At 36.5% G+C, this 27,265-nt stretch overlaps 1 protein-coding gene across 3 annotated transcripts in view; it reads left to right on the forward strand.

Annotated features, from left to right (window-relative positions):
• Nucleotides 1-27,265, forward strand: part of LOC140003080 (noelin-3-like) — a 47,591-nt gene that overhangs the window by 11,542 nt on the left and 8,784 nt on the right. The window contains exon 1 of one of the 3 annotated variants that reach the window (XM_072041852.1): nt 23,418-23,578. The exons of 1 other annotated variant lie outside the window; for it this stretch is intronic. In XM_072041852.1, the coding sequence (XP_071897953.1) occupies nt 23,459-23,578 (120 nt within the window). In that variant the 5' untranslated portion in view covers nt 23,418-23,458. Of the gene's footprint in view, nt 1-23,417; nt 23,579-27,265 lie in introns of those variants that run through there. One more of the 3 variants, XM_072041850.1, reaches the window with a different exon arrangement.

The raw sequence follows: 27,265 nt of genomic DNA on the forward strand, positions 1-27,265 counted from the left end.
TGAAATGCCCGTAACTGTTCCAATGTGGCATTGTAGCCATAGCACATACCCAAGGCTCACAGCTTGCAAGCACTCTCAAAAACCCAAGCTTAGGAAGTCAGTTTAGCAGAAAAATGCATTCAAACACTTCTTTGCTACTTCAGTTGTCACATGGCACATAGAAATTTTTTCTTCTGAAGCATGTTGTTGGAACAATGCCTGCATTATAAATGCCAAATATATGAGATATCTGACTATCCTATAGGGCAGACTACAAGATCAATCTTAAATAGCAGGCTGTGATGCAGTGATAGCTGGTGATGGGAAGAAGGATGGCAGGTATAAGTTAGCACACTGTTCTGAACAGTGGGCACACTGTGAAAAAGGCACTAAGTACACTGAACAGTGGAAAGAATAGTCCTGCCAAATGACATAGTGTGAGATTAAAGTAAATAATTCTGCTGGAAACACTGAAATTTTAAGTATCTGAAAAAACGTATCTTCAGGACTGTTTTGTCTTTCATAAAGGTACTCATCTATTAATAAAAGAGCATATTAAAAATAGGTCTATACAGTACCAAAGTAAATTGGAACTGGGATTTATTTAATTTAAAAATACGTTACTGTTTGGCCAGCAAATAGCCACAGTAGCAAAGCTAGGTTCACTTCTCACTTCCAGATCAATCAATCCTGAGTTAGAATATGTTACTGTGTCTATTACTAGTCAGCCAGCCCATGCCCATCAAAGATGATCTCCTACTGGACGAGCACATCAGTGCAAGATGCCTATAAAAGAAAATGAGGATGAACAAGATGAAGTGATTCAATGTTTTCCTTTCCTAATGCAGTGTCCACAGTAGATAGGAAGAAAACCAGAAATAAAATCTTCCACAAATACTCATTCCAGTTTTAAACAAGCATAGCTTAAAAATATTTGTGCTCCTTTTTTAGCAAGCAAAATTAATGACAGAGGAGAACGTTATGTGAATATTGTAAAATATTTTTGACAACGAGTTTATAATTTGTACTTGCATATGTACAGTTTTGCCTGCTCATTAAAGAAATATCAATACATTTTATGGCTTATCAACCCAGAGTAACTCAAACTTTAGTATTCAGATTTGTGAATTATTCATAGAAGCTACACATCAGGAACTATTTATGGAAATGTTGCTGAAAATAGTACTCTATGTTTAGACTGACTCTAGTTAAAAAGGAAGCTAATTTTGTTAAATTGTTTAGATCACAGTATCTTTATATTTATTTTGAGTATATAGTGCAGTCTATTTTTAACTCTGCTGGCAGTGTGTTTCTCAGCACTTCTTAGAAGCCTATGATACAACAACACTTCTACTACTGCAATTTTTATTTCCCAGTTATTCATACTCAGGTATTGAGTATAAATACTCAATATTCCCTACTACTGTTTGTAGCAGAACCACCCAAAGTTTATGTGGAAACAATTACCTCTCTCTCATTCCACTATCTAATGTTTCAAAATCAGAACCTGTAAGTATCACTTAAGTAACACTTACAAAGCAATATCTGTTTTTACTCACTGCTGGGAAGGGAAATGTATTCTCCTAAAGTTCTTGCTAAAAAGTATTTCCATACCATTATGGAAGACAGCAGAGAAAATAGGCAAGGGGTCTCTGACTCATTGCGTAGACTCAAGGATAAAAAGGGATAGAAAAGGTACAGTCACTGAAACCTTGCAGGAAAATATCAAGTACTATTCAGTGGCAGGGAAGAGTGAACGAGTAAGGGGTAACTGCTTTTTCTTCAAAATATATCTGAGAAGTGTGTCAAAAAACAAACAAAGCAAGGAACAAGCTACAATCTATTTGAAATAGAATCTTACACAGTATGATTTACAGCTGCTCCCAAGTTTTTATCATTCTCTTTAGCCATCACTTTAAAGTACCTTGCAACAAGGAAAAAAATGTTCTTTCCTGCTACTTTTCTACTTTCATGCCACAATAGACTTTGAAGTCATTTATTCAAACCTTTAAATAATGTGCACAATTACATAAATATGTTTACAAGGATAAGTGGAAATAATTAGCTGCTTAAATTTATTTTTTTTTCACTTTTATTTGCTTATTTTTTTCTTCTGTAATTATATAGATCTTTGAAAGAAGTGTCTATACGGATAGATAGCTGGATATTCATGAACAGAAGGAAAAAAGTCTCATTAGGTGTTGTCATAAATGAAAACACTACTTTAAGATGAAATGGCATTTTCTTTGCTGCTACCAAGACATGAAATAGCATTTCTAAGTCTTAGTATTCTCTCACATTGCACTGACTTAAGCAAACATTAAGGTAATACCTTAATACCACCAATATTTACAAAATATATATAATATATATATATATAATTTATATATATAATTTAATATTAATATTTAATATTAATATTAATATTTAATATATATAATTTATATATATATAATATATATATATATATAAAATTCTTACTTATTTTATATCTTACTCATTTTGTTTATTTCAAGACCATTTTTCTATTAGATTTTCACTAAAATATGTATACATACAATTTCAAAGTTGTGAGCTTCAGTACTCGCAGAAAAGCAAGAAGGCAACTTCTATGTTTTCTCATCCATCTAGGAAACAAATACCATACCATGGACTTACTATATAACATATATTTATGTATTATTATTATATGTAATATTATTATATAACTATTATATGGGATATGTAAGTGAATATATAATTATGAATGGATACGGTGTGTAGATTTGTCTTGAACTCAATCTTTAAGCTAAAAGAACTTGAACCAAATCTTTAATCATGTTCCTGGGAGATGCTAACCCATCCTCTTCTGTGTCTGTCCAATTTTTTTTTCCTCCTGAGGAAATCCTACAGTAGGCAGAATAAACTACAGATAACTTCCATATGAGAAAGTGTAAAGAAGACTGCTATTTTGGGATCCATGGGGGATGCATATAGCACAATTTCAAAGTCATAAGTTTCCTTATGCTGTAGCTACAAAAGGCGTGCGTTGGAGTTAAGTTAGTCTGAGGTACAGTTGAAAAGCATTAGAACACCTAGGCCAATGTTTCTGCTTGAGGATCGATAGTTGCAAACAGTATCTGCACTGCAGCAGGCAAATAGAGGCAAAGACCAGGGATTGACTTATGACCACAGAACATCAGACAGGCATCTGATTCTAAAAGTTCTGTTTACCCAAGGGAGGCAAAGGCCTGAGCTGTTTTACAGCTTTTATTTATTTATGCTGGAAAGTTATAAAGACATTGTATCAGAAAAATACAATCACACTGCACTCCAAAGCAAGTCCTTGGGGGAAAGAATGATTTTATTTTCCTATTTCAGAGCTCTTTTTCTTTTAGTGCCTGAAAAAATAAAACTTTTTGAAAGTTTCTCAAACTTCAGATTGCTTAGTTACTTTTGCTCTGGGATTTCTGAAGATTCAAAAGGGGGACTGACGGGGAAGCCCTCTTACACTGAGAACTGTAAAAGCCAACATATGAGTGCTGCAGGAAAGGGAGAATGGAAATTAATTCCTTCATTAACACCAGATGAAGTGACTGTGCCCAAAGGGAAGAAGCCAGGCACAGCAGATCAATGCAGACAGCATACTGCTTGAATCATTCTGTGACTTTGGATATTTCCAAGAACAGACCAGAATTTTACTAAGGATGCCAGAAGCTGTAACCCTTCTGATAAGCCCTTTTGCTTTGGCCGTTCAGGTTGTATGTGGTACAAGAGAATAACATAAAATCATCTTCTCTTCTCTCCGGCCTCTGCTTCTAGCTGGAAGGTGCTCCAGCCCAAAAGCCCTGTTAGCAGTCAGGCAGGCAGAATTGTACCAGTTGAGGGTCTGACCCTAACCAACCTCTGCCATAATTTTGTGGTGCTACCAAGTCCTAAGGTGATCCTGCCATCCCCAAGCCAGTAATTACTGGTTATACGTGGAATGACACCTACCCATCACTAAAAAGCTCAGGGAATGGTACAGAATCAGGCCACCATTTAACCTCCCAGCCCACATTCCCTTCTCCTCAGTAAAGTAATACTACACTGAAATAAAACGATGTTCTGGGAGGCATTTCTGTCACCCATTCTAGCACTAAAGAGCAGTCTGACTGTTTCATGTGCGGCAAAATTCTTGATCATCTTTTCTCTTCTGCTTGAAAGATTTTTAACAAAGAAAACAATGCTACCATTTGTGACAAACAGTTGTCCATTATTACAGGTTGCTCTGAGCTGACCAGACATGTATAAAGATTTTCTTCCCCTAGACAGTAAACAGAATTGTTATGCTTTGGAAGGGATAAATCACCCAGAGTGTTTTCATTCTGTGTATCTGGTGAGCCAACAAGCAAAAGCAATGTCCAAGAGAACAAAATTCTAACATCCCATAAACGGGTGTGTAAACAAGGCAGTATTCTGATGACAGCTCTCAGGTTTGCTCCCAAATACCTAAAGACACAGCAGGGCTCTGTTTTTAAAGACAGATGAACTTGCATAATCTGCATTCATTTAATACTCAGAGGCACCACTGATGATCACCTTAAGGTAAGCTCAGAGTTGTGTTTCATACACAGAAAAGCCTACAATGCTAGGCTCGTTGATACTGAAGATTTTGCTCTTCCTTTTTTCCTGTCAGTTATCATGCAGGCACTGTTTCCCTATCTGCTAACACTAGGACTGAAAATCCATGAAATACAAATATGGTGGTTTTGAATCTCAATTTTCAAAGACTATTTGGAGAACAGTGCAATAGCAGGATGAGAAAAATGGAATGGGATCTTTTGTCTCTCTACACAGTGACAGGCAACACCATTTCTCCTACCAGGCACACTTGCAGTCAAGAAAGTACATTTAGTGAGAGACAATATGGAGCAAAATCCTCAATCCTTAACTGAATAAGAGTTTAGAGATTTAGCTCTCCATAACAATTGTTTCACATTATTAATATCTGACTGCCTTTACCACATTTAATAAGGTAATGGTGTCATTAGTGACTAGTATTTGCATAATTAAGAAACAAAGCGCATTTAGGTGATGTCTCACACATGCCCATATATTCTTCATACACTATGAAGTAGTGTATAGACATGCTGAGAGTCACACAGAGCATACATTTTTATCATGTTTAGGGCACTCCTTCTATCCCAAACCTACAGCTTATGGGCTAGATTTCATCACAGGAGTACTCCAGTACAACCAACAAACTTGACATATAGTTCTATCACTATTGCAGTCACTCCCATGCTTCAGGAATTTAACTGTAGCTCCATCCCCATGACAAGAACACATTGTCACAATGTTCATGTCATATTGGAGGCTTTTAGAACTGCTTTTTTTTTGGGGGGGAAGGGCGGAGGGGGGGGGGGTGGCTGGACTGACCATTTTGAAATACTATGACATCCTTAGGTTAAAGTTGATATTTAAATTAAAATTATTGTTACTAACAAAGAGAAATTAAGGAGTAATTTGTAAGTGAAAGTCAATGAAATGGTAAGAGTTCAGTCCAACTTATTCTGGTCTTAAATGCTTAATGTCTTTCTGTGAATTAAAATTTCGCTGAACAAAGAACCTGAGATTGGATAACCTACAAGTAACCCATATGCGGTAGCTCTGTGGAGTCCCTTTGAGGAAATCCCATGGTACTGGGGAGGTTGGCTCATTAACTGGGCTGCTGGGCCAGCTTCCACCTCCCTGGAGTTCCCACAGCATGCCTATCATGAAATCCTACTGTAAAATTAGTCTGCTCTTTACTGACTGAACCTGAGAAGTTGAAAGTGCAGTAGAATTATTTTCCAAGTGGCACAAATTGATCCCTTATCCTTAATGAAATTTGTGTTCCAAACCCTTCAAGCTTTTCTAGTGTGTAGGGCACAATTCATTTCCGGATGATCTAAGAGCACTCTTCCTGTCATTATAAGATTAAGCCTTTGGAAACTATATAGGTCATCTATATCTAAATTACACTGTCAGGATGCAGTTCTTAATGAGCATTACGTTGTTTTACTATTACATGAACAGCACAAAGAAATAATTGTTTCCCCCTTTCCTTTCAATGGCATTAATTATAGCTATTAGTGATAAGAAAATTTATTATTCTTGTCACACTGGCTCATCTGCAAGGGCAGGTATCTTGGGGAGAGAAAAGGCAAAGCTATATCTGTTCTTGAATCCCTCCCTGCTCTGTAATTCTGTATAGCTCTCTGTGGGAAGAACAGGACTCATTCTTCCTTATTTCCTTCAGCAGGCACATAGCTGATTTCATAATATAAGGCTGAGTTTTTAATGCTTGCAGTGTTTAACAAAATAAGGAAGAGAATACTGTTTGATTTCAGATGAGAGTTTTCAGGAATATATATTCCTTTATCAACTGGAGGAAGGAGGGAATCATCCAGAGCTGCTTGGATTTGAGTGTTTCTTCCTGTTTCTATTCTTACTCCATCTCTGACAACTAAAGGAGTAATGTGGAAAAAATATTTGTAAAGGGAAACAGGAGGAATCCTTCCTTTGTTCACTCTGACACTTCTTTGGCATTTATTTTATCTCAGTTTGGCAAAATCACAATGCAGCTGTTTAGAAGTGTTATTTAGTCCATTATGAGCTCTGCATGAAGTATTTTTAGAATTGATTTTGTTGAGCCTTCTCTGTTTTAGTAGTTATTTCTAATTCATATGAGTTACATGAATCTGAGAGCTCCATTAACCTTCATTATGCCATCTCTGCAGCTCATAGCCTGAGCACACATGCAAACACAAAGAAAAGATGAACACAAGCCAGAAAGTCTTAAAGGGATAAAAATGTAACAACTGGTTTGACGAGAAGCTAAGAGGCATGGCTAACTTACATATACTAAGATAACACAGTCTTTCTATTTGACTTTTTCAGGTACATTTTCTCTTAAACTCTGAGCCCTGCATCATCCTAGAAATACAACTGAACTGAATTATCTTTGAGTGCTTTATGCTGACAGAGGCTGTCATAAGACCTTTTTCCTTAAATTGGAAATGAGCAAATCTGCCTCAAACTAACAAAGACTTCAGGCCATGCAGATCTTTCCTTTTGCTCTGAAGTCTCTGAAATCACCTGATGGAATTTATCATCTACGAGTTACAGAGTTGTCACTTGCAACTTGTAACTATGCACTGGGGTATGTGATGGAATGTGCCACTGGGAATGAGCAGATCTAAAAGCTGGTGCTATGGAAGAGAGAGGAAAAACAGTCATGCAGTCAGTGCTGTAAATTGTGTGTGGCCTGAAGTTCACAAACTTTATTCTGAACACACAGCTGGCACACCCTGTGCTCCCTTTAGGCTTTAAGTTACTTCCAGTTCATTATTTTCTTCATTAGTGTTGCCTGAATTATAAAAGAAGATATACCATATTTATAGTTATACTTTATCCTATGACTCTATTTTAAATACAGTAGTGACTCTCCATTTGTTTCCCACAACAGTTTCTTAGAGCACTTATATTTCAATTGATATGAAGCTACTTGTATTAAAACAACCTCAGCCACTCTCACAGATGCATCCTCCCTCTTACGGCACCGTGGAAGGTCTAGGGCAAGAAGCTGGGGTGTTGCTGCCCTCTGGAAGTGCTCTTCTCACCTGCACAGCACAGGAAACACATGTGCCTGGAAAGGTCTACCTCAGTGCTTCTGTTTCACTAAACACAAGTACACATCTTTGAAACCAATGTTATTTGATCATGTGACATTGAAATACCAATATATTGAGTGATGATAATAATGTCCTATATTTTTAGAAATTCATATTGTGTTTTACAAAACGCTTTGGGAAGTTCCATACACAGTTTCCTCAATTCTAAGTATTCTTTTCAGTTCCTGTGAGTAACCCATAATTTATGTTTATGAGCAGAGGCAGAATTTGTATTTCACATTCTGGAGCATATTCTGTTAATTAGAAGATATCAAAGACTGTATCACAAGCAGGGAAAAAAAAAAAAAAAAGCAATAATAGTCATGGCTCTGTATGGTGAAATAAGAGGTTTTCTGCCATAATTTGATTCTTGAAATACAGTCAACTTGTAGCAGGAAACTCTCCCCAGTTTTTCGTAGGAGTGAAAGAGGTTTCACTGGGTACTGGTTGTAGGAAATGTTATTCACATTTAAATTTATGCTTCAGTAAAACTAAATCTAACTTGGGTTGTTTGTTTTATGCATGGAATAAAAAACATCAAAAAACAACACTATACACAAGACTTTTTAGTGACACATGCACACTCCTTTACTATTGATAAGGAACTCAGAAGAAATGGTAACACTGTTCCTTTTCCTTCTAAACTGTATTTTAGCACTAGAACCTGGCATTTGCGCTGCAGTTTCCTAAAGATTACAGCTTTTTCACGAACCATTGACACATATCCAATAAAAGACCAGAGGAGGAGGACTAACATAATAATAAATCACTTGCACTACTGAAGTCTTGGTGTTGCCAGGAGAACCTGCTTGTCATAACATAAATCAGAGCTGACTGAAGCACACAACACCAACAAATGATCATCTTAGAGGTCCAGGAAAACAGTGAGCAAAAGAGTCACATTATTATAGCCTAGAGACCTCTTCATGCAGAGACATCCTTCCTCAGCCGGCTCAGGACAGCCTGAGAGTCCCAAAGCATCCAAACAAACCAGAAGGTGTCTGTTTCTTGAATTATGTCAGCCCCAGTTCTTACTCTTCTGTTTCATTCTGCCTCAATGTGAAAGGGTTCAATTTTCAGCTACAGTAGTTTTCTTTTCGTAGATTGTTAATATATTACCTAGTGGGAATATTATGCCAGACTGAGGAAAAATCTTATTAAAAAGGGTCACTATAATAACGAATAAAGAATATTACCTCATTTGGCTTTCCATAATTACATTCCACCAATTGCTCTAAGCCCATACACCTACTGCCTCTCTTGTTTCTTTACCCTGACTGCCTCTAGCTGAAAAGAGGGAATTATCCATTAAATCTCAGGTTATTCTATTACTGCATACATCTCCTTCCATTTTAATTTGCTATTTTATTGGGATAGCTCTGTTTTCCTTCTTCCCTATTTTTCATGTAATCTTGTAAGTCTTTGCCTACGTAGTATATTTTTTCCCCTTTTACAATAGATGGCAGACTGTGTCCCAGACCCAGAAGGCTAAAACTGAAGTACAAATACAGCCTGTGAATTTTCTTAGTTTCTTCAAAATTACTGAAGACTGACTTTGTGCATTAATGTAACTGTCCATACAGAATGCTGGAAGGCTTTTATCCTAATAGCTACATGCACAATGCATGAAACAGCAAACCGTGTTACAGTTGCATTGCAGTTCATATGCCTTTGGCTGTAAGTAATATGGGGTTTATCATCTGTCCTTCAACATCTGATAAGCCATATTCTCCTTCAGGGATGCTTTTCTTTTCCAAAACACTGATATTTGCCACTGTCAATCCTTTCAGTTTCTATTTCATTTGTAAAGGGTCTGTGTGGTCATTTTAGCCAATTTTCTCCGGATTATCTCAGTGCTGGGTAATATGTTTAATTATCTTCTCTACAATTATCTAATACTTAAAATTTTAAGTCCATGGGTAGACTGCAGGGCCAGTTTTCTCTCTTCTTCTGTTTAGCAAGCTCCTGAAGAATTGTTTTGTCTAATGAAGCAGTACTTGCATTTTGTGCTCTGAAACAATGTTATTTCCAATTCATTACATAAGGAGAAATGAGGCATCTTGTGAAGTAAGCATTAGACTGTGAGGTCAGAAAGTCTGCATTGCTAAGACAGATTGGTCTTTGGGGAAATTGGATATTTCCACCCTACTAAAAAGCCATTATAATTACATTCTTGTGACTGCCAAGCGAGCTGCACTAGAGACTCCATTCATTCCCTCTTAAATGCATACTTAATGCATCTGACTTCTAATACCTCACTTCTAAGTCAAATCAAGAGATCCAGCCATTCCTGTGACGAATCTATTTGATCTCCTGATTCCCAGCATTCACTCCTGTATTGGTGTCGTTTGGCTCTGGCCTGCTTACCAAGTCCAGGACAACATAAACTTGCAGCAACACAGGAACAAAGTCTTCTGAATTAAACGCTAATTCCTCAAAGGCACAAAGTACAAAAAGAAAGAACAAAAACAATAACTGGCTTTTGTAGCTAGACAGTATTTGTAACCTTTATATTTATATTTGTAACTCTGGCTTTACAACTTTATCCCTAAAGTAGAACAGAACGGAGAGAAATGGTGCTGAAGTTCCTCTCATCTTCTGTATAAACCAGTCCTTTTCTACCTCCTCCACTCTACCTCCTTGCTCTGATATTTTCAGGTATAGAATTGCCTGTGATCCCACAATTCAGGCTCAGGAAAATACTCCATTTAAGGCTGCAGGAGTCAGACATACTTTCTTCTATACTCATAATCAAGTCATTGTTATTTCAGCCCACTAAAAGCAGTTTACCTCAGCCTTACTTTTACTAACATTTCATTTCCTAAAAGTTTCAAGTTAACTATACGCATTGAGAAGGGATAGCATCAAACACATGAGCTCCATTAAAATACAATATCTTATTGTATTTCAGAATAAATACTTACAAATTCTACATGTTTTATTTCCTTCTAGGACTGACAATCATCTCAAGGGATTTAGAGCCATGACATTTTCCTGTAAACATCTGGAAATTTGTAGCAGGAATGAAAGTCATCAAGGCACACTGCTTGGGATTCTGCTTTATGTTTTGTTATTCTAAACATACTGCACAGTCCAAGAATCATTTTTAGGTAATTAATCATACCCTCAAGGAACTACTAGGGAAGTCCACATAAGGAAGGCTTGGGCTTTAGGAAATCTAAGTCTATGCTTTCTTAATACGGGTATCCTCAAGCTACAACACCTTATTAACATATTGGATTTTGCTAGGAAAGTTGGGAAATCTGGAGACAGATTTGAAATTGGAGAGTCATGTGAAAAGAGATCTAGACCTGGGAATCTGATTCCGAAATCAATTGTTCTAAGCACAAAGCAAACTGCAGCACAGAAAATTAATCCATGTTACAGGAGCATGTAAATGAGCCAAGCAAAAAACGAACAAAAAGTCATATAATTCATTAAACTAACTGATAGAGTTGGATAAAACAATTTGCTAAGGGAAAAAAATCTGGCAACTTATATTGCTTAGGAAACCATAACCACAAGTTCTGAAGAATCAAGAAGCACGCATACTGCAATCAGCTTCTATGCAGCTCAAGCATGTATTTTAAAAATAAGCAAACATGAAAGACTGCCAGCAGCAAAACATTCAGTTAGATTTCAGGATAAAACAAGATTGCTTGAGTGTCACCAGTAAGTGTGTGTTTGTGGTCTGCTTTCCCAGGCACTAACCCATTCCCATAGACTCACTTTTGTGTTTATAGTGTGGCTATATCCAGTATCCTGTTGTACAATGACCAAAGAATTTTTCAAGTCTCTACCTATTTGTCAAAAGAACAGAAGTGTCTAAACTGATATTTATTCTCATCCCTTTGAAATGAGAAAGTTTTTCAGCCCAAAATATCTATTCATATTATTAATAAACCATTAAATGTATGTGTAATGACCTGATTTGAAAGCCTTCCCCAGATCATTGCCATTTGTAACCTAGGGACTGGCTTCTTTAATGTATTAGCAATTAATTCAAAGGTAGCATTCCAAAATGTTTGTTTTTATATCAAACTTGTTTAACAAGATCTTCACTGATTGTTTTGAATAAACCTCATGCCACATTCCATGTGACCAGCTATCACTTGAATATTTGCCACACAATCTGGTATTTCACCCTACTAGTTTTTGACCATCTCCACTAGTTTTTCTCCTCTTGTTGCTAGTTTTTTTTGTTTTGTATTCTAATAACTGTAACTCATCATCCCTTTTCACATCTATGCATATGGCATTTGCCCACGTCACTTTATTCTTGCAGTTCCCCTTGCCTGGAAAAAAATCAAGTAGAACAGATTTGCTTTTGTGTCACCATGATAACACAGCTTTTCTTGTTTAGTGATCCATAAGAGATTTGTTTTTACATATTTTTTAAATGATCTGTGTATCTTTGCAAATTATATTTATACTGCTCCTGAAATTCCATTTTTTCTGTGCTCCTCTATTAATTTGATATACAGTCCTTATTTAATTACTATCTCTATTTGCATAATAGAAATCATTTACCCAGTCCCAATAAAGTGCACTTCTGTTTCAGTGCATTTTCAAATGGCTGAGCTTTGTGCTTCTGTGTGCTCTAATGCTTCTGTAGTCTTTGCAAAGTAACTATTACCTGATGAGATTTTTTTTTTTCTAACTTCGCATTGCTGGAGAGAAATGATGGAATGGTTTAAGTAAAAGCACAGAGGTGGCACCACGGTGGCTATACCATTGTGGTATAGTTTTAGCTATTCTTTATAAAGTATAGATGCACATAGTGACCATGTAGCGATTATCCTTTTCCTAAAGCAACTCTTACAAGTTGGTACGGTTGATACATATGGTATTTAGAGAACAGCACCTGATTTATGTTAACTAAACACACTGCTCCAGGACTTTATAGGCTGCCATATATGTGTTTTTAAGATCAGAATTTTTATTTTTTAACCTCTAATCACTATGAAATTCTGCTGGGTGTTACACTGGGTGACAGTTCTCTGAAGAATTCTGTTTAATCCTTCAGACAGCATAAAGAAATACGATATTTTTACTTGTGCTAAACTTGGTGAGCAAAGCTACTCGATGTTCTATAGTAGGGGATCTCAACTTCTCAGTCTCTTCTATTAAGAAGCAATATTCATCACAGGGTCATGGAAGTAACAGTCTTCCTTCTGATTCTGCCTTAAAATATTAAGCTGATGATTCCTTTGTAAACATGTACTGTAATTTCAAAGCAGCCTATTTTCCAAATATCACTATTTAAAGTCACTTGCATTTTGTGACTTCAGAGAAAGTACTTGAAGCCCACCAAAGTCATGAGTAAGGAACAGCAGCGAGCACCACTCTGGCTTCCATGTTGTAGCAGTACTGTTGCTGTAGCCATCACAGCATAATAAGCATGACAGACTTTGTGAGGAAATCTGGTGTTCCCACTCTTTGATAATAGAAATCATTTACCCAGTCCCAATAAAGCGCACTTCTGTTTCAATGCATTTTCAAATGGCTGAGCTTTGTCCTTCTATGTGCTCTAATGTTTCTGTAGTCTTTGCAAAGTAACTATTTCACTAAGAAAAAAAAAAAAAAAAAAAAGTGTTCAAGGAGTTCTTGGGAACACAAGCTCAGTTTCCAGTCCAAAGTAGCAAGAACCACTCCAAAAATTAAAAACAGTTGAGAAGTTTGAAGATTGCTCTTGCTTCTGAGACAACTTCTGCTACTGCTTCAGCTACTCGCCTAAAAAAAAAACAAAAAAAGAAAAAAAAAAACAAACTTGACTGCTTCTCCTAATTGTATCAGCTCGTCTAATAAAGAACATAATAATTTTCTAATGAATGTTACCAGCACTTAATCTAAGCCTCTGCATACCACCTACTTGGATTCCTCAAAATTATTCTCACCAAAACAACTTGAAAGTCACAACAGTTATTTGAATGACCTTGTGCAATTCTGAGTTATTCAATATTCTGAAAAATTATTTGGTTAAATGCAAAAAAAAAAAAAAAAAACAAAAAACAAAAAAACAGAAGTTAAACATTTTAAACATCCAATAGTTTAGATATAATAGCTTTTTTAAAAAAAGGTTGTTCAATCTTTTTTTCTTTTTTTTCCCTGAGATTTTCAGAAACTAAGAACAACATTACACTTCATATGTTTAAATACAGATACATCATCAAAGGTAGCTACTACTTCATTCAGGAGAATTTCAGCACCAACATTACTAATGAGCTACTGCTAATTAATAAACTATTACTGAGCTATTACTAATATAGCTCAGGCCACCCAAAGCTCTTTTTACCTTTTGGGAAGGCTCAGGAACTCCATGTTACATTTATGATGCTGATGTTTGTCCACCTCCAGCAGATAGTATTATAGCCATTCAACAGCTTACAGAGATGAACAGCTTTGGGCTGTACCAATCCAAAATATTTTTAATTCATCATACTATAAATGAAAAAATGTGCATGTTGCTAACTTTATCTACTGAGTTTCCCTTTAACTCATTTCATGCGATAAGTCATCTGCATCCTGAGCACACTGAACAACAAATCAAAGATCTCAGTGTCCAGAGGCACAGCTTAAAAAAGTAATTAAGTAATTCATCCAAGCCAAAAGAACTGTCATGTATCTCTTGTGCAAATCATGCAAGTCACGCTTTTCCTTTAAACTGACTGTGATTATTTGACTATAATGAGCAAAAGCTATTTGCAAAGTGACTGTCATTTAATTAAGTTACTCCAGAGCTAAAATTTAGCACATTTTAAAACTCCATTTAAATTCTTCCATGAAAACCTGGCATAAATTCAAGCTGGGTTTTGCTGAAGTGCTTTTCAGGAAATGACTTTTATTATCTGTAAAACATGCATGTTGTAGTAAAAGAAACAGAGCTCTTGATGGAGATAATTCATTAAAATATTAATAACAGCCTTCAGCCTGAAAAAAAAATTGCCCACTGCAAATTTAAAGTCTGCAGAACTTTGTTTGCTAAATAATCTAACATAGAGAAACTGCAACAGCTAAGTATTTGTTTATTTTATTACTATTCACAGAGCAAATTTCTTTAAAATTACGTACTGTCTATGCATCATGCAACTTTTCTTGTTATTACTGACTGATCACTTAAGTAATGTATTAATATTTCTACTTTCCTTGCTCCTTTTACTCTTTTCTTCCCCTAACTGCAAGAAACCTTATGAGAAGTACACAGGCAGCAAAAGTTTTCCTAGAGCAAACATGTTTTCAAGTTGGAGAAAGTACTTTCATCTTTTTTCCCCCCCTACATTATGTTTCATTAAAGAAAAAACCCTACTTCTTGCAAATGGTCCAATGACATTCATCTAGTGTGAAAATGATGAACATCATCATCCCAAAGCACTAGCTGAGGTGGCCTCCATCTGTCCTTATTTGTGACAGACTGACTATGGGTTATATTCATAAGAAAACCAATGAACAATAATTTGCTAGTCCATCAAAAGTGAAAAGTCAGTAAGAAAAGAAGCATCTGTGAAATGTAGTTTCTTCAGGTTCCCACTTCCCACTCGACCACTGCAATATTTTCTTCAGCTTCTTCCTATTTCTGTCAAACCAACTCTTTTTATAGAGATTTTAAATCATTTTATTATAGTTATAAATCTAAAAGTGATTTCCAGAACTAACAATGATGGACATGACTGCTTTCTTATTGCTATTTAATTGCTTTAACAGCACCAGCACTTTGACAAATTGGCTAAGACATAGCATTTTTTTTTCCAGTTTCATTTTAATAGTCTTTACATTTATTGTTTAACCTCTTGGTGCCTTTACAAAATTATTCTGTATATGGTGATGTATTCAATGCCAGAAAACGTAAACCTTGGCTTGGAATGTAGTAACGCAAGACAAAAGCTCAGAACAGAATTTTTGCTTGGCCAGGACAGACTATTGTAAAATACAGAAAAGAACGGTATAGTTGCAATCATTTCTACATTATGCTTATTAAACTGCAGAATGGCAAGTCAGACCTCTTTACTGGAAGAGTGCCTTACCCACAAATTGCAATGTACACAGGGTTTTTGAGTTCCCTTAAAATAGAGTATAAATATCTATTCCCTCTTTGTATCCATCCTTCTTTGCAGTTAAACTATTTTCATAGTCCGAATGTTTGTAATCCTGTAGTACATAGGATTATAGAAGCTTTAAACATTTGCCATTTTGATCCCCTAGCCACCACACTCCTGCCTTTGAGCAAACAGTGCCAGCTCCCTGTAATCACCGACTGCCAAACACTGCAAGCACACATCGACCTGAAGAAGGTTCAGTTATACCAGCCACTTTCACAGGGATGGACTGCTGTTCTTAGAAAATACCTTCCCTCTGTTTTCTGACATGCAGGTGAATTCAGAACCATCTAAAACACTGAATTTACTAAATTATAACAAATTCACTCATTTTCATGGCACAAGCCCTACTCCAGAATTATATGATCTACCTGCACAGCGAATTTCAGCCTTTGAATATCTGAGAAGAGCCAAGTTCCTTTTTAAATTTACCTTCTGTGAAAGCCAGCTTCCTCAGCTGCCAACATCACTGAGGCTTTGTTCACTCCCCAGCAGAATAACACGTATTTTGAGAACGGGAAAAATTACAAGTGGTTAAAAGCCTTAAGCAAGAGGATTACCGCAGGAGGGATTATGCATAAATCCTTATATGCAGCCATAGCGGTTTTCAAAAGAATTAAACTGCAGTACTGTGTTGAGCCCAAGCAACGCCAGGTCCAGGAGCATATCACATCGCACCCAGTTGTCCTGTGTCCTGTCGCTCACGACAAGAGGAGGGACCTCAAGGTTTTCCAAAGCATGCAGATTCTCAGCCTTTGCTGGGGGGAAAGGACTCTGCACAATCTTTCATCATTCTCGACTAGGTAGATGTTAGTCCTCACTTCTAGCAATTCACACCACCCACTAAGCCCCCTGCAGACGCACTGCTTCGTTACTCTGTGCACTTGGGGGTTGCTAACTGCACAACACAAGGGAATAGGTGAGAAAGAAAATGAAAATGCTCTCCAAGAACAATGTCCCTTCATTCAAAGGGACTAAGAGCATCCTGAAAAATAAACAAACAGATAACAAAGGCCACTTACTTTAAAAAGAATGTCACCTCGAGCACCAGTATAAGGATAAGGATAGAACAGACTTCTCATAAGCCCTCCCCTCATACTCCTCCCGTCAGTGGAGATGCCTGACCAGAGTAACTACCATGTATGTAGGCAAAGACAAGGCTGGTGTAAGAATGTTCTCCAGAAAGGCCACACGCCTCTCGATCCACTCTTGCAAAGAGCCTGGACATTACTACTTACAAGTCACACTGCCGAGCCAGAGGTTTTTGTTGAACATAAATGGAGTTAGATGAAGCAGCTCGGGATTCCCCCGGGTTTCTAAATTCAGAGAACTAGAATTGAACTGAAAGGGCAAAGATGTGCTTTCACTGAGCTGAAGGTGGACTAAGAACTGTAATTGCTATTCAAATTTTGAGAATTTGGGTTTATACACACATTAGCCTCACTTGAATAATTACCAGTGCTCAGGAACATGACTAATGCACTTTTTTTTTTTAAATCCACATATTGCTGAGCCACCACCAGAATACATTACATGAAGAAAAAGAAAGTACACGCTACAGAACAACACCACGGTACCATGGGAAGCTGTGACTTCCATGCATGAGCTTAATTCCTAAACCTAACCTGTCAAAGTACTAACTTAGAGTGGCTTAAGTTTCCTGACTTTGCTCTGCTTCAAAGGAAACTATTTAAGAAATCTGAGACGTGACTGTGCAATCACTTTGATCTCTGTCTACATAAAATGCAGTTTTAGGCAAAGCTTTTATACAGAAGTCATATATTTTCATACCAAATAAAACTTTTTTTTTGTAGCATTTACCCATGAATACAGCTTTCAATTCTAAGAACTGTTTGGGAGGCTAACATATTTTTTCACACACATTTATAAGATGATATGAGGGTTAAGTGACTGCTACTGAATTAGCTATTTCCTCTTTCTTACAGTCACTATTCCTCTTCCTCCATCCAGGATATAATTAGACATTTTTATGCATTTGTGTGTGTGTTCCCATATTTATGACTCTCAGAACATTTACTTTGTTAATATTCCTAATACTGATGTTAATTACTTTTATTATACAGAGTTTATCATACTTCAACGTGACAACATAAAGTAGGGCTGTATTCTCATTTATATTAGACCCTGTTTAAACCATATGAAAATCTAACAGGAACTCAAAGTAAATTGAATATCATAGACTAGAAAAGCCTTATACCTCTTATTTAATAGCAATAAATTGGGGCATTCATATGCTATCCTTAGTAATACCTTTTACACTGCAAATAATTTATAAATGAATAGTACCAAGCTGGCATACAAGTATCTCAGCTGACAACACTGAAATTGTTAGATTTAGACAGTTCCATATAAGATAAAAATATGGCACGTGCAGTCATTCTGTATAAATAATTTAGCTTTCACTCTAAGATAATTTGGCTCCAAAAAGAGAAAATTACTATGCCAGTAAAATAATAATAATAAATCCCAGTAACTTGTTTTAAAAGAATAGTGCTTAGATTTTAGAAGCATTATTGCTTTCTAGCTCTTGTTCATAAGACTATTTCTTAGTAGCATATCAAGAACTGGAAATGTGAAATTGCACTTTTTTTTCTTTAAAACAGAGCTTCCGTGAAACATAGGAAATAAAACAAAAACTTATGATCTAACTAGATGAGAACAACCCTTCAGTTTTTCTATGGTTTCTGAAAAGGTCTTTGTATATATGATTGCAAGTATGTTTCTCATGAAAATTTTCTATTTGCTTGCCATTTTTTAATTTCCCCAAACGTTTATGGCAAAATAAAGCTAAAATTATTTCAAAGTTTCTGTTCTTTAACAGAAAGGTTTTTTAAAGCATTCCTCCAGTTCTAATAAGAACACAAATAAAATGTAGTTCCAGTGAGCACTTCCACTGTTTAGGAAAAATGATATTTTAATTGTTCCCATGGATGGGTTCCTTTGCATACCACTCTGGAGTAGCTATTTGACAAATGGGTGCATGGCATAAGAAATATTGCCTATGCTGATGCTGCACAAGTCAAGTCCATGTTTAGGGGAAAGGTGTAGCCTATGTAAAAAAAAAAAAAGTCTAGCAGCAGCATAGGACACAGCTTCTAAATACTTAAGGTCCTAGAAAAGCATTTTTGCAGCTTTCCAGTGTAAGCTACACTACCATCAATCCCTGGGCTAGGGTTGCTTTAGGAGACTCGTATCTCTCTACAATCTGCAATCACGTCACTGCACCGCAGTGCAAATGTGCTTTAAAGCCCTTATGCACTTACAGCAGATCTAACTTCAGCACCGTGGGGAATCCAGATATCACCTGCATGGTAATTTGCAATTATAGAACCAGAAAGAATACTAGAGGAGAATCTCCTGGTATGCTACCTTTAAAGACATATCTAGCAGCAATACTGTGAACCACACATCAGCAGGTTTTCACTTCAGCAGGCAGACTAGTTGGAAGAAAATAAAATTCTAAAATATGTTAATGAATATTCTGTATGTAATGAATATAATGAATATACACAAAAGCCAAGCAGCATATCATCTGTAGAAAAAATCATGTGCCCCCAAACAAACAGCATTCTTTGTGGGAGCTGACAATACATGGGATTAAGGATAATTAGCAGTAATTACTCATCTGAACTTCAGAAAAGTTACTGTCTTTGCAATGTAGTTCGTCAAAGGTTTAAGTCAGGAAGGGACAGACTATGGTCTTTTGTGGATCAGAAAATGTTTAAAAGAAAAACAAAACTATAAACAGCTGCAGCTCAATGTGGTATAAATGTAGCATGACTGTTCTAGGAAATGTGTTGGAACTGGGGGTATTCGTGTGCATATTAAACCTCTAAAGAACACGGGAACAAAAAAGGTGATAAAACTGGTGAACAGCAGAATCTTTTGCGGTTAGTCAGATCTAGAGAGAATGCTGAAGTGCTTCAGAAGAACCTATATGAGAAAATTATACAACATGGAGAAATGATAATTCAGCTCTGAATTAAAAAAATAATAATAAAATAAAATAATTACTTGTGAAATTGTCAGGCTGGCAAGTAATTGCAAGAATTCAGCAAAGAGACTGACTCTCGATGTCATTCAGAACAAATGGGGATACAGGAAAGGGGAAGAAATTTATAGGACATTCATTATTTCAGAGATAAAAGTAACCATTGAAATTATTGAATAAATATAAATTGTATGTATAAGTATAGGGACATGATAATATGTCTACATAACTATGGTGTGCACATGTTAATATACCATAAGGGCTTTACTCTACTTTTCTCTTATGCACTTGGTACACATATCTTGGATTATCAGGCATTTAGAATGTGTGTCCTACCGTCTGCTCAATGCCCAGCCTCTGACAAGCTGCTCTAACAGTTTTAACACTGCAAAGTTTGTAAATACCTTTACACAATGCAGGGGCCTCTTGAGAGCAGATCTTTCTTGTTCCTTCATCCAGTAGTCTTAATGATTTCTCATGGACCATTAAGTTTTCTTGTTGAAGAAAACTGTCTCAGATGTTTTCTCTCCGTTTTTAGGGCCTGGATATTGTAATCTGAATTCTGCACCTATAATCATATTAGAGAAAAAATGATTATTATGTTTCTGTCTACATTTCTTCATGATACTACATTGTATGCTATGTTGTAGGCTGACTGAAATCATGGCCCTGGGCAATTGCACTTGACTGAAATTCACTCCCTTCTAATCTTACGTAGAACTTTAGAGGTGTTAAAGGTCCAACATCGCTGCTGTTCTGGTCTTCAACATTCTGATGACATGGCACTCACATATCTGCTCTATAGCCTTAGTTTTCTGTATTTGTGATTTACATTTTATGTAACTACACCCTAAAATGGGAAAGAGAAAAAAAAAAAGTCAATGCTGAAGGTTGAATTCAGTGATGTTCCATTACATTTTCTGTCTCTTGCTGCTCTAAGAAAATGTTATGCTTGATCCTTCAAGTCATGTTAAAAAGATCTTATTTGTACTTCTGCCATACTACTTTGCACAGCAACCTCATGCTCAGAGGGGAAAAACGGAGCCTGAACACAAGCCCATCTGCTCCACAGGACAAAACCCAACTTTGAGCCACAAAGTATCTCCATAGGTACAGGAACTCTATTTTGGACACTCAAACACCTCCACTCACTCTGCCCTTCTGCTGAGGTAACGCCTGACCAGCCTTTCAGTCTCATTGATGATTTTTTTTTCGTTTCTACTAAGTAACCAAAAGATGTTCTGGCTATTAGATCAAGGTTATGCTTACCAAAAATGCATTTTTCATTGGAAAATAGCAGACTGGAATTAAACACAGCATTTCTTAAAATTGCAGTCTAATCACAACTTTTGGTAAGTATACTTTTCACAAAGGACATAATTAAACCGCAGAACTCCATATCAGTAGATGATGTGCCACCCCAAGTTACCGATGAGTTAAAAAGTGATGAGAAATTCACGGAGGAAAGCTTCCTGGAAAGGCCACTGAACACAGTTACAACCTCAGGCCTTGTAAGCACCACACTTTGCTGGAAGGCTACAGCAAGAAAAGTATTGCAGTATGTTTGCTCTCTTACGCTCCTCTATTAAGCATCTGCTGCTGGCTGTTGCTAAAAAAAGGAACTAAATGAATCAAGGAGACTGATCCAGTGCAACTCTTTTCTTTTTTTTTTTTTCCCTGGGATTTTGTTTATTTCAAACTGAACAAAAGAATCACAACGCTTTCTTATTCAAACATCAGAATTATTTGCTATTGACTCATAATCTGAAAGCAATTTGAATTCTTTGGAGAAAATGGCCCTTGTACATTATTTTGTCCCAAAAGTTTTGCCAAAATATGTGAAATAAGTCAAAATGCACACAAGTGTGTGCATTCAACATGCATCAGATAATTAAAACTACAACAGGTTTAACACTTTAACTTATCCTTTTCAGATAGATCTTTTACTTTCATGTCTATATATGTATATGGAAATTAGCAAAGAGCTTATTTTTCTGTGTAGAATCTGCATATAAACAAATAAACTCATTCTTTCAGTTTTCAAGTGCACCTCTTCAGTGAATTCAGCGTGTTTTTGTTTTGAGTACCTGAAACATTTTGCAGCTCACCTTACTGTGTGACTCCCAGAAAATATATAACGTTGGGATGCGAGAAATTTCTCTGTGAATTCATTCCATTGCTGAATCCTTGTGCCTGAAGACCCCTTGTAAGATTAGATAATAGCCCTCCACGTGGTTTTCTGTTTCTTTTTTAAAAACTAGTTTTCCGTGTGTCTTTGTTAAACAAGAGATTGAAATCATCCCAAATGAATGTTGGAAGAGAAAATTTAGCCTGACTTCGGTGTACAAGACCTAAGAATCTGAAATATTGTTTGCAGGACTGATACTACAAGTTTAAGTTTACACGTAAACTATAAGTTTATACTTACAGTAAGTATAGGAAGTTTGCATTTGTGATGGCACACTGCTCTAAAATGCAACCCTTTCCATTTTATTACAGGTTTCCTTCATACAAACTTTAAAAGTTCTTTAAGAAAAATATACTCCTTTGGACACAACTTCAGAAACAAACTAAATCCATAATTGCCTCAGGAAGCACACACAGTAGTCCATCTCTGCAAATTTTTAAGCAAGTTCTTTCTAAAATAATTGCCATTAGAAATCCCTGCTCAGCATTTCTTCTTTTTAAAATAACTCTTTAAAAAAAAAAAAAAAAAGAAAGAAAAGGAAAGCTACCTCAACACAATGATTTATATACTTTTTTCCCCCACAGTTACTAAGTTTCTGAAAAAGATTAATTGCTACTGAACCTGGAGATCAGTCTACAGCACTAGAGAACATCAGATTTAACAGCAGATAGAGCCAAGAGAAGCCTCCAAATGCTATATGAGCAACCCACAACTTATTTTCTATTCCTAACAACAGTGAATACACACTGAGTCTGCCAGCCCTGTAATGCAAAAATTTTCAGTGTAAAACATGCACAGTAAAAAAAAATAAAAACAAAACACTAAATACTATCTTAACATGTATCTTAACATGCCTTGCAAATTATAAAGTTGCCGATGTTTGTAGTTTATGTGAGATCAACAAATCAAGGGGTATTTGGGGAGGTTTCTGGGAATGCCTGCCTTTGTCTTTTCATGGGCATGCTTACAGCTCTCACCCTTCCCCTGTCCCCCGGGACAAGTATAGTTCCTGTATCATCTTTTGAAGTATACCTGAGCATATTTCTACCAAAACAGCGATGGGGAGTAGGGAGTTTTTTGTTTGTTGTTTTGTTTTCTTTGTTTCAGTTTTGTGATTGTGCTTTTGAATTTCAGACAGGATGACTAAATGTACTGTTTTAGTCCATTCTGCAAGGACTAAACTAATGAAGTGCTAATTAACTTTCCAGCACCTATAAAGAGGTAATTCACTCATCCCATCTCCCACTGTAAACTGCAATGGCTATTAGCATGTAAAGGACTGCCAAGTCCTATAATAAGTGTTACAGTCATAAATAGCAAATAAATACTGATAAGCATTGTTAGTAAGAGCAAAGAAAGAGACCAAATAAAGATAAGAGTGTTCTTAACAGATGATTCAATCTGGGTACCTTGCTCTCCTTCCCCGCTGAGGCTGTCGTGTGCTCCTCTCAGCGCCAGCCTGCACTGGGATGATAATCAGTCACTATGAAAACTCATTAGCTCCACAGCAATGAGCCCTCCACTGCTGAAGCTTGGTGCTGTTCTTAGTACCGTGGCAATGATCTCTAACTGGATGTCCCAAACTCTCCCATCTCTGGTAGGACTAAATACCACCAGACTACCCACTTCAGTAAGTAGCTGTGATGTGTTGCAATCCATCTGAATGCTGAGCAAATATAAGTGCCAGCAAAAGCTTTACTCTGTTGCCTCTCTGTGAATCTTTTTAGAGTACTAATCTTCCTATCATCACTTAATGCATGCTTCTTTTTGGGCATCATAAATCTGCACATTGGTGAGCATGTTGTGGTCTTACTATGAAAGAAAAGATTTTAAAATAGCATCCTTAAATATTTAAGAACAAATGCCTTCATCTTGAGGGTGAAATGCTAAAAATAGCACAGCAATGCCATTTCTTTTGCTTCGATATTTTGCCTGTTTACTGCTCCAGAAAAAAAAAAAATGTACTGCATTATTAAGGAAAACAGGTATCAGAAGATTTCTTTTTAATTTTTGTCTGATTAGTGCTATACATAAGCTATTGACTACAATATTCAAGGAGCCTGATCCTTTCTTATTTTTTCCTTTATTGGAGCATGGTTAAGCAAATAAATAGCTGATAAAATAAAATTGGTACTAGGAAGCTGGGTATCAGAACTTTAGAAAGGTAATTGTACAAATAACAAATATCAGCTTGTATGTTTGATGCTCATATCCAACAGCCTCTGTTAATTAAGACCTACAGAAAAGCTGTGATTAGCTATTAATGAAAAGTGTAAAAATTAAAGTAATAGTTTAGCTAGGAACACTATCCTAGTTATAAGTTATCTGTAAGTTAAACTAGAACACATTTTTTCTAGATGGTTAGTAAAACAATTTTATTATAACTGCAGTCAGATGTTTGTATGATAGTGTGTTATGTAAAAGATATAGTTAACTGTTTGTACAGTAGAGCACAATATACAGAACTTAATTTTTCAGTTGTAAATAAAAATGCATTAACTAATCAACATTTAATTAATTGAATATATGCACACAGGAAAAGCATTACTGCAGAAAGTCACTTCGTTTAGACTTTAAATACCACTACTTTAAATTTAATTATATTGTAAGAAACAATTCTTATAAGTTTTAGAGCATCAAGGTGAAAAGACAAGGAAAAGCTCCAGTTTGTTTTCTATAAATGGAGTTTATGCCCACTGACCTACAATACAGTTTGCTAGTTCTTGTGGCAATGTGATATTATAAGAAATAAGGTTCCCTATCTAATTTAAATCCAAGTTTAAGGTTGCAATTGAGTGGCAAAGAGGTGCACACTTGTTGTTGCAACATGTAGGCATATGTATATTTACACACTAATATATGATTATATATATTGTCATTTTCAAATTCCAGGTAGTGTAAACTGCCATGCCTCCCTTGGCTTCATCGGAACACTGATGTTACAAATGCCTCCTGAGTATTATTTTAGTAATGCTCTTCAAACTCAAACATTGGAGTTATATGCACATTTTGGGTTTCAAGAGGGCTAGCAGGAGTGCCTGGAGAGCTGGGGACACAAGCACAAAAACCCGATTATCTGAGCTTGGCAACATCTGCCAAGTGGAAAAAATACCATCTTCAATCAGGTGGCGTGTTGTTATAGAACTAGCACCACAACTCTGCTGCCTTTTTCTAAACTTCAGCTTCTAGCTGAGACTTTATGGCCCAGGTGCTCAGCGATGCTGTGGTCATCACTACCTGTTTTTTAATTGGCAGCAGTCAATTAAAGTTAGCTGTCAAGTTAGTGTCATCCCCTGGCAGCTTCTCTAGTGAACAGTGCTGCGCAAGCGGTTCTCCAGAAGTTCTCTCCTATACACAGCTCAAAAATTGCACATCTTGCACCAGGAAAAAAGAGCAAAACCTCCCCATCTTTATTAACATTTTCTCCTCCCCTTGCTGGAAGAAATGTAGGGTCAGGGGAAAGACCCCCCTCTTCAGCAACGTTTCACTCCCAGGACCAAAATCCTACGACTGACAAGTATTGTTCTATTTAAGCACTGATACTGAGTATACGTGTTTCCATTTGCCCAATTACTAGTAACAATGGAGGCAGCTATAGCAGCTTTATCAGAATGTGAGTGCAAGTGAAAAAAATTAATCTTTGTAAGGTAAGTAAAGTGACTGTAACTCAGCAGCCTGCCAAGGCAGATTAATATGGCTCTTTGTAGAGACTCTTCTGTTTTCCCCAGATTTCCAAGAACTAGAATGATTTGTCTTCATTGCTGCTGTTCACCACTCGTTATTTCTTTTCTCGTTTGTTGACTAAGGCCTGTCAGCAGTAAGCCTGCGTTTGGAGACTAGATTCAGCAGCTTTCAAAAGGTTTTGATGCATTCTAGCTCTTTCCATGTGGCACAGCAGTTTCTGCTTGAGATAGGCATTAAATGACAAAGAAAATTAAAAAAAAAAAAAAAAAGAGAGAGAGAAAAAAAAAGCTAAGTGCACCTACCTGCACATGCTTATTTTTCTCTGTAATTATTCGTATTACCCATCCTAGTTAACAAAGGTACCCCAATAGCATGCACACAGGTAACAAAGAATACCAGAAAAAAAAATGTAGCCCACACTGGAGCTGGTGTCTCAGCACTCATTTCTGCATGGGCAGCCCATCACAACGCATTCATATTATGCCTGAAGGTCTTTCACTGTGAAAAATATTTTCCCAAATAGCTACTGCATTTTTTATTTTTTTTTAAATCAAGATATACGTTAAGTGCCATAAGAAAATATCAGCCAAATTAATCAATAAACATTATTTTCTCAGACAAAACACACCAATACATATTGTTAGCATATACAAATACCTTTGACAACACAGCGTGGACTGTAATTGCTTTACTACAGACCATGCACAATCCTGCTATCGCATCCATTCTCAACTGCAGAGAACTCTATTCACTTGAATGCAGTAAAATCTGTTGCTATCAACCAAAAATAGCAGGTATCGCAAATATCACAGTTTATTCATAAACTATACGGAGTATTTCTGTTCTGTAGGAATTATAATTGCAAGCTTTAGGCTCCTGAACTTCAACAAGAGGTTGCTCTTGTATGGGCACACTGGGAAGCCTTTCTACAGAGCAGCATGGAAACTTGTGAACAGAGCTTACACTTCAAAGGGTCACCAGCTATAAGGTTTCAATTGTTCTAGCTTGCCATTTTAGTAGCTGCTCAAATCTAATTTAAATTATCTCTCCAGTTGTAAGTTTGGTTAGATTTTATTCTTCTCCATGTGTTAAACTAGATCACCTGTGCCCTAAAAATTAAGGCTGCAAGAGCACAACAATTTAGCACTGACCTTTGGATATGCCTTTCTGTCAAACCCAGGTTTGACTGTCCTCTGTTTAGTCATCTACGCTATGATACCTTATTCTTCCTTCCAAAACAAGGGAACAATACAGTTCTGAATTGTTTTAGTTAACTCCACAGTAAAAGAGGTCACTGCTGTCTTCAATGACTTCTTCAAAATAGACACTGTGGGGGACAAAAAGTCTATGCTCTTCTCTAACATTGCGCTGATACTCAGAAAAATATTGCTACCTTCCCGTCTGACCTCAGTCTACAGAGATACTGCACCTTTTCTGAGGCACGGAACTATGCAACTTACTCCTCACTAAGCATCAATATCAAAGCTTGCCAATTTTAACAATCACTCTTTGTGCTGACACCGAGTAGAATTTCAGAATAAAATTAATTTATTCCAACTTTATCCAGACCAAAAATATTTCAGTGTCATCCATTAGCAACTGCACTGTAAAATTCAGCAGCCAATATAGTATT

Source organism: Anas platyrhynchos, chromosome 8 (genome assembly GCF_047663525.1).
Source record: "Anas platyrhynchos isolate ZD024472 breed Pekin duck chromosome 8, IASCAAS_PekinDuck_T2T, whole genome shotgun sequence".
NCBI lineage: Eukaryota > Metazoa > Chordata > Aves > Anseriformes > Anatidae > Anas > Anas platyrhynchos.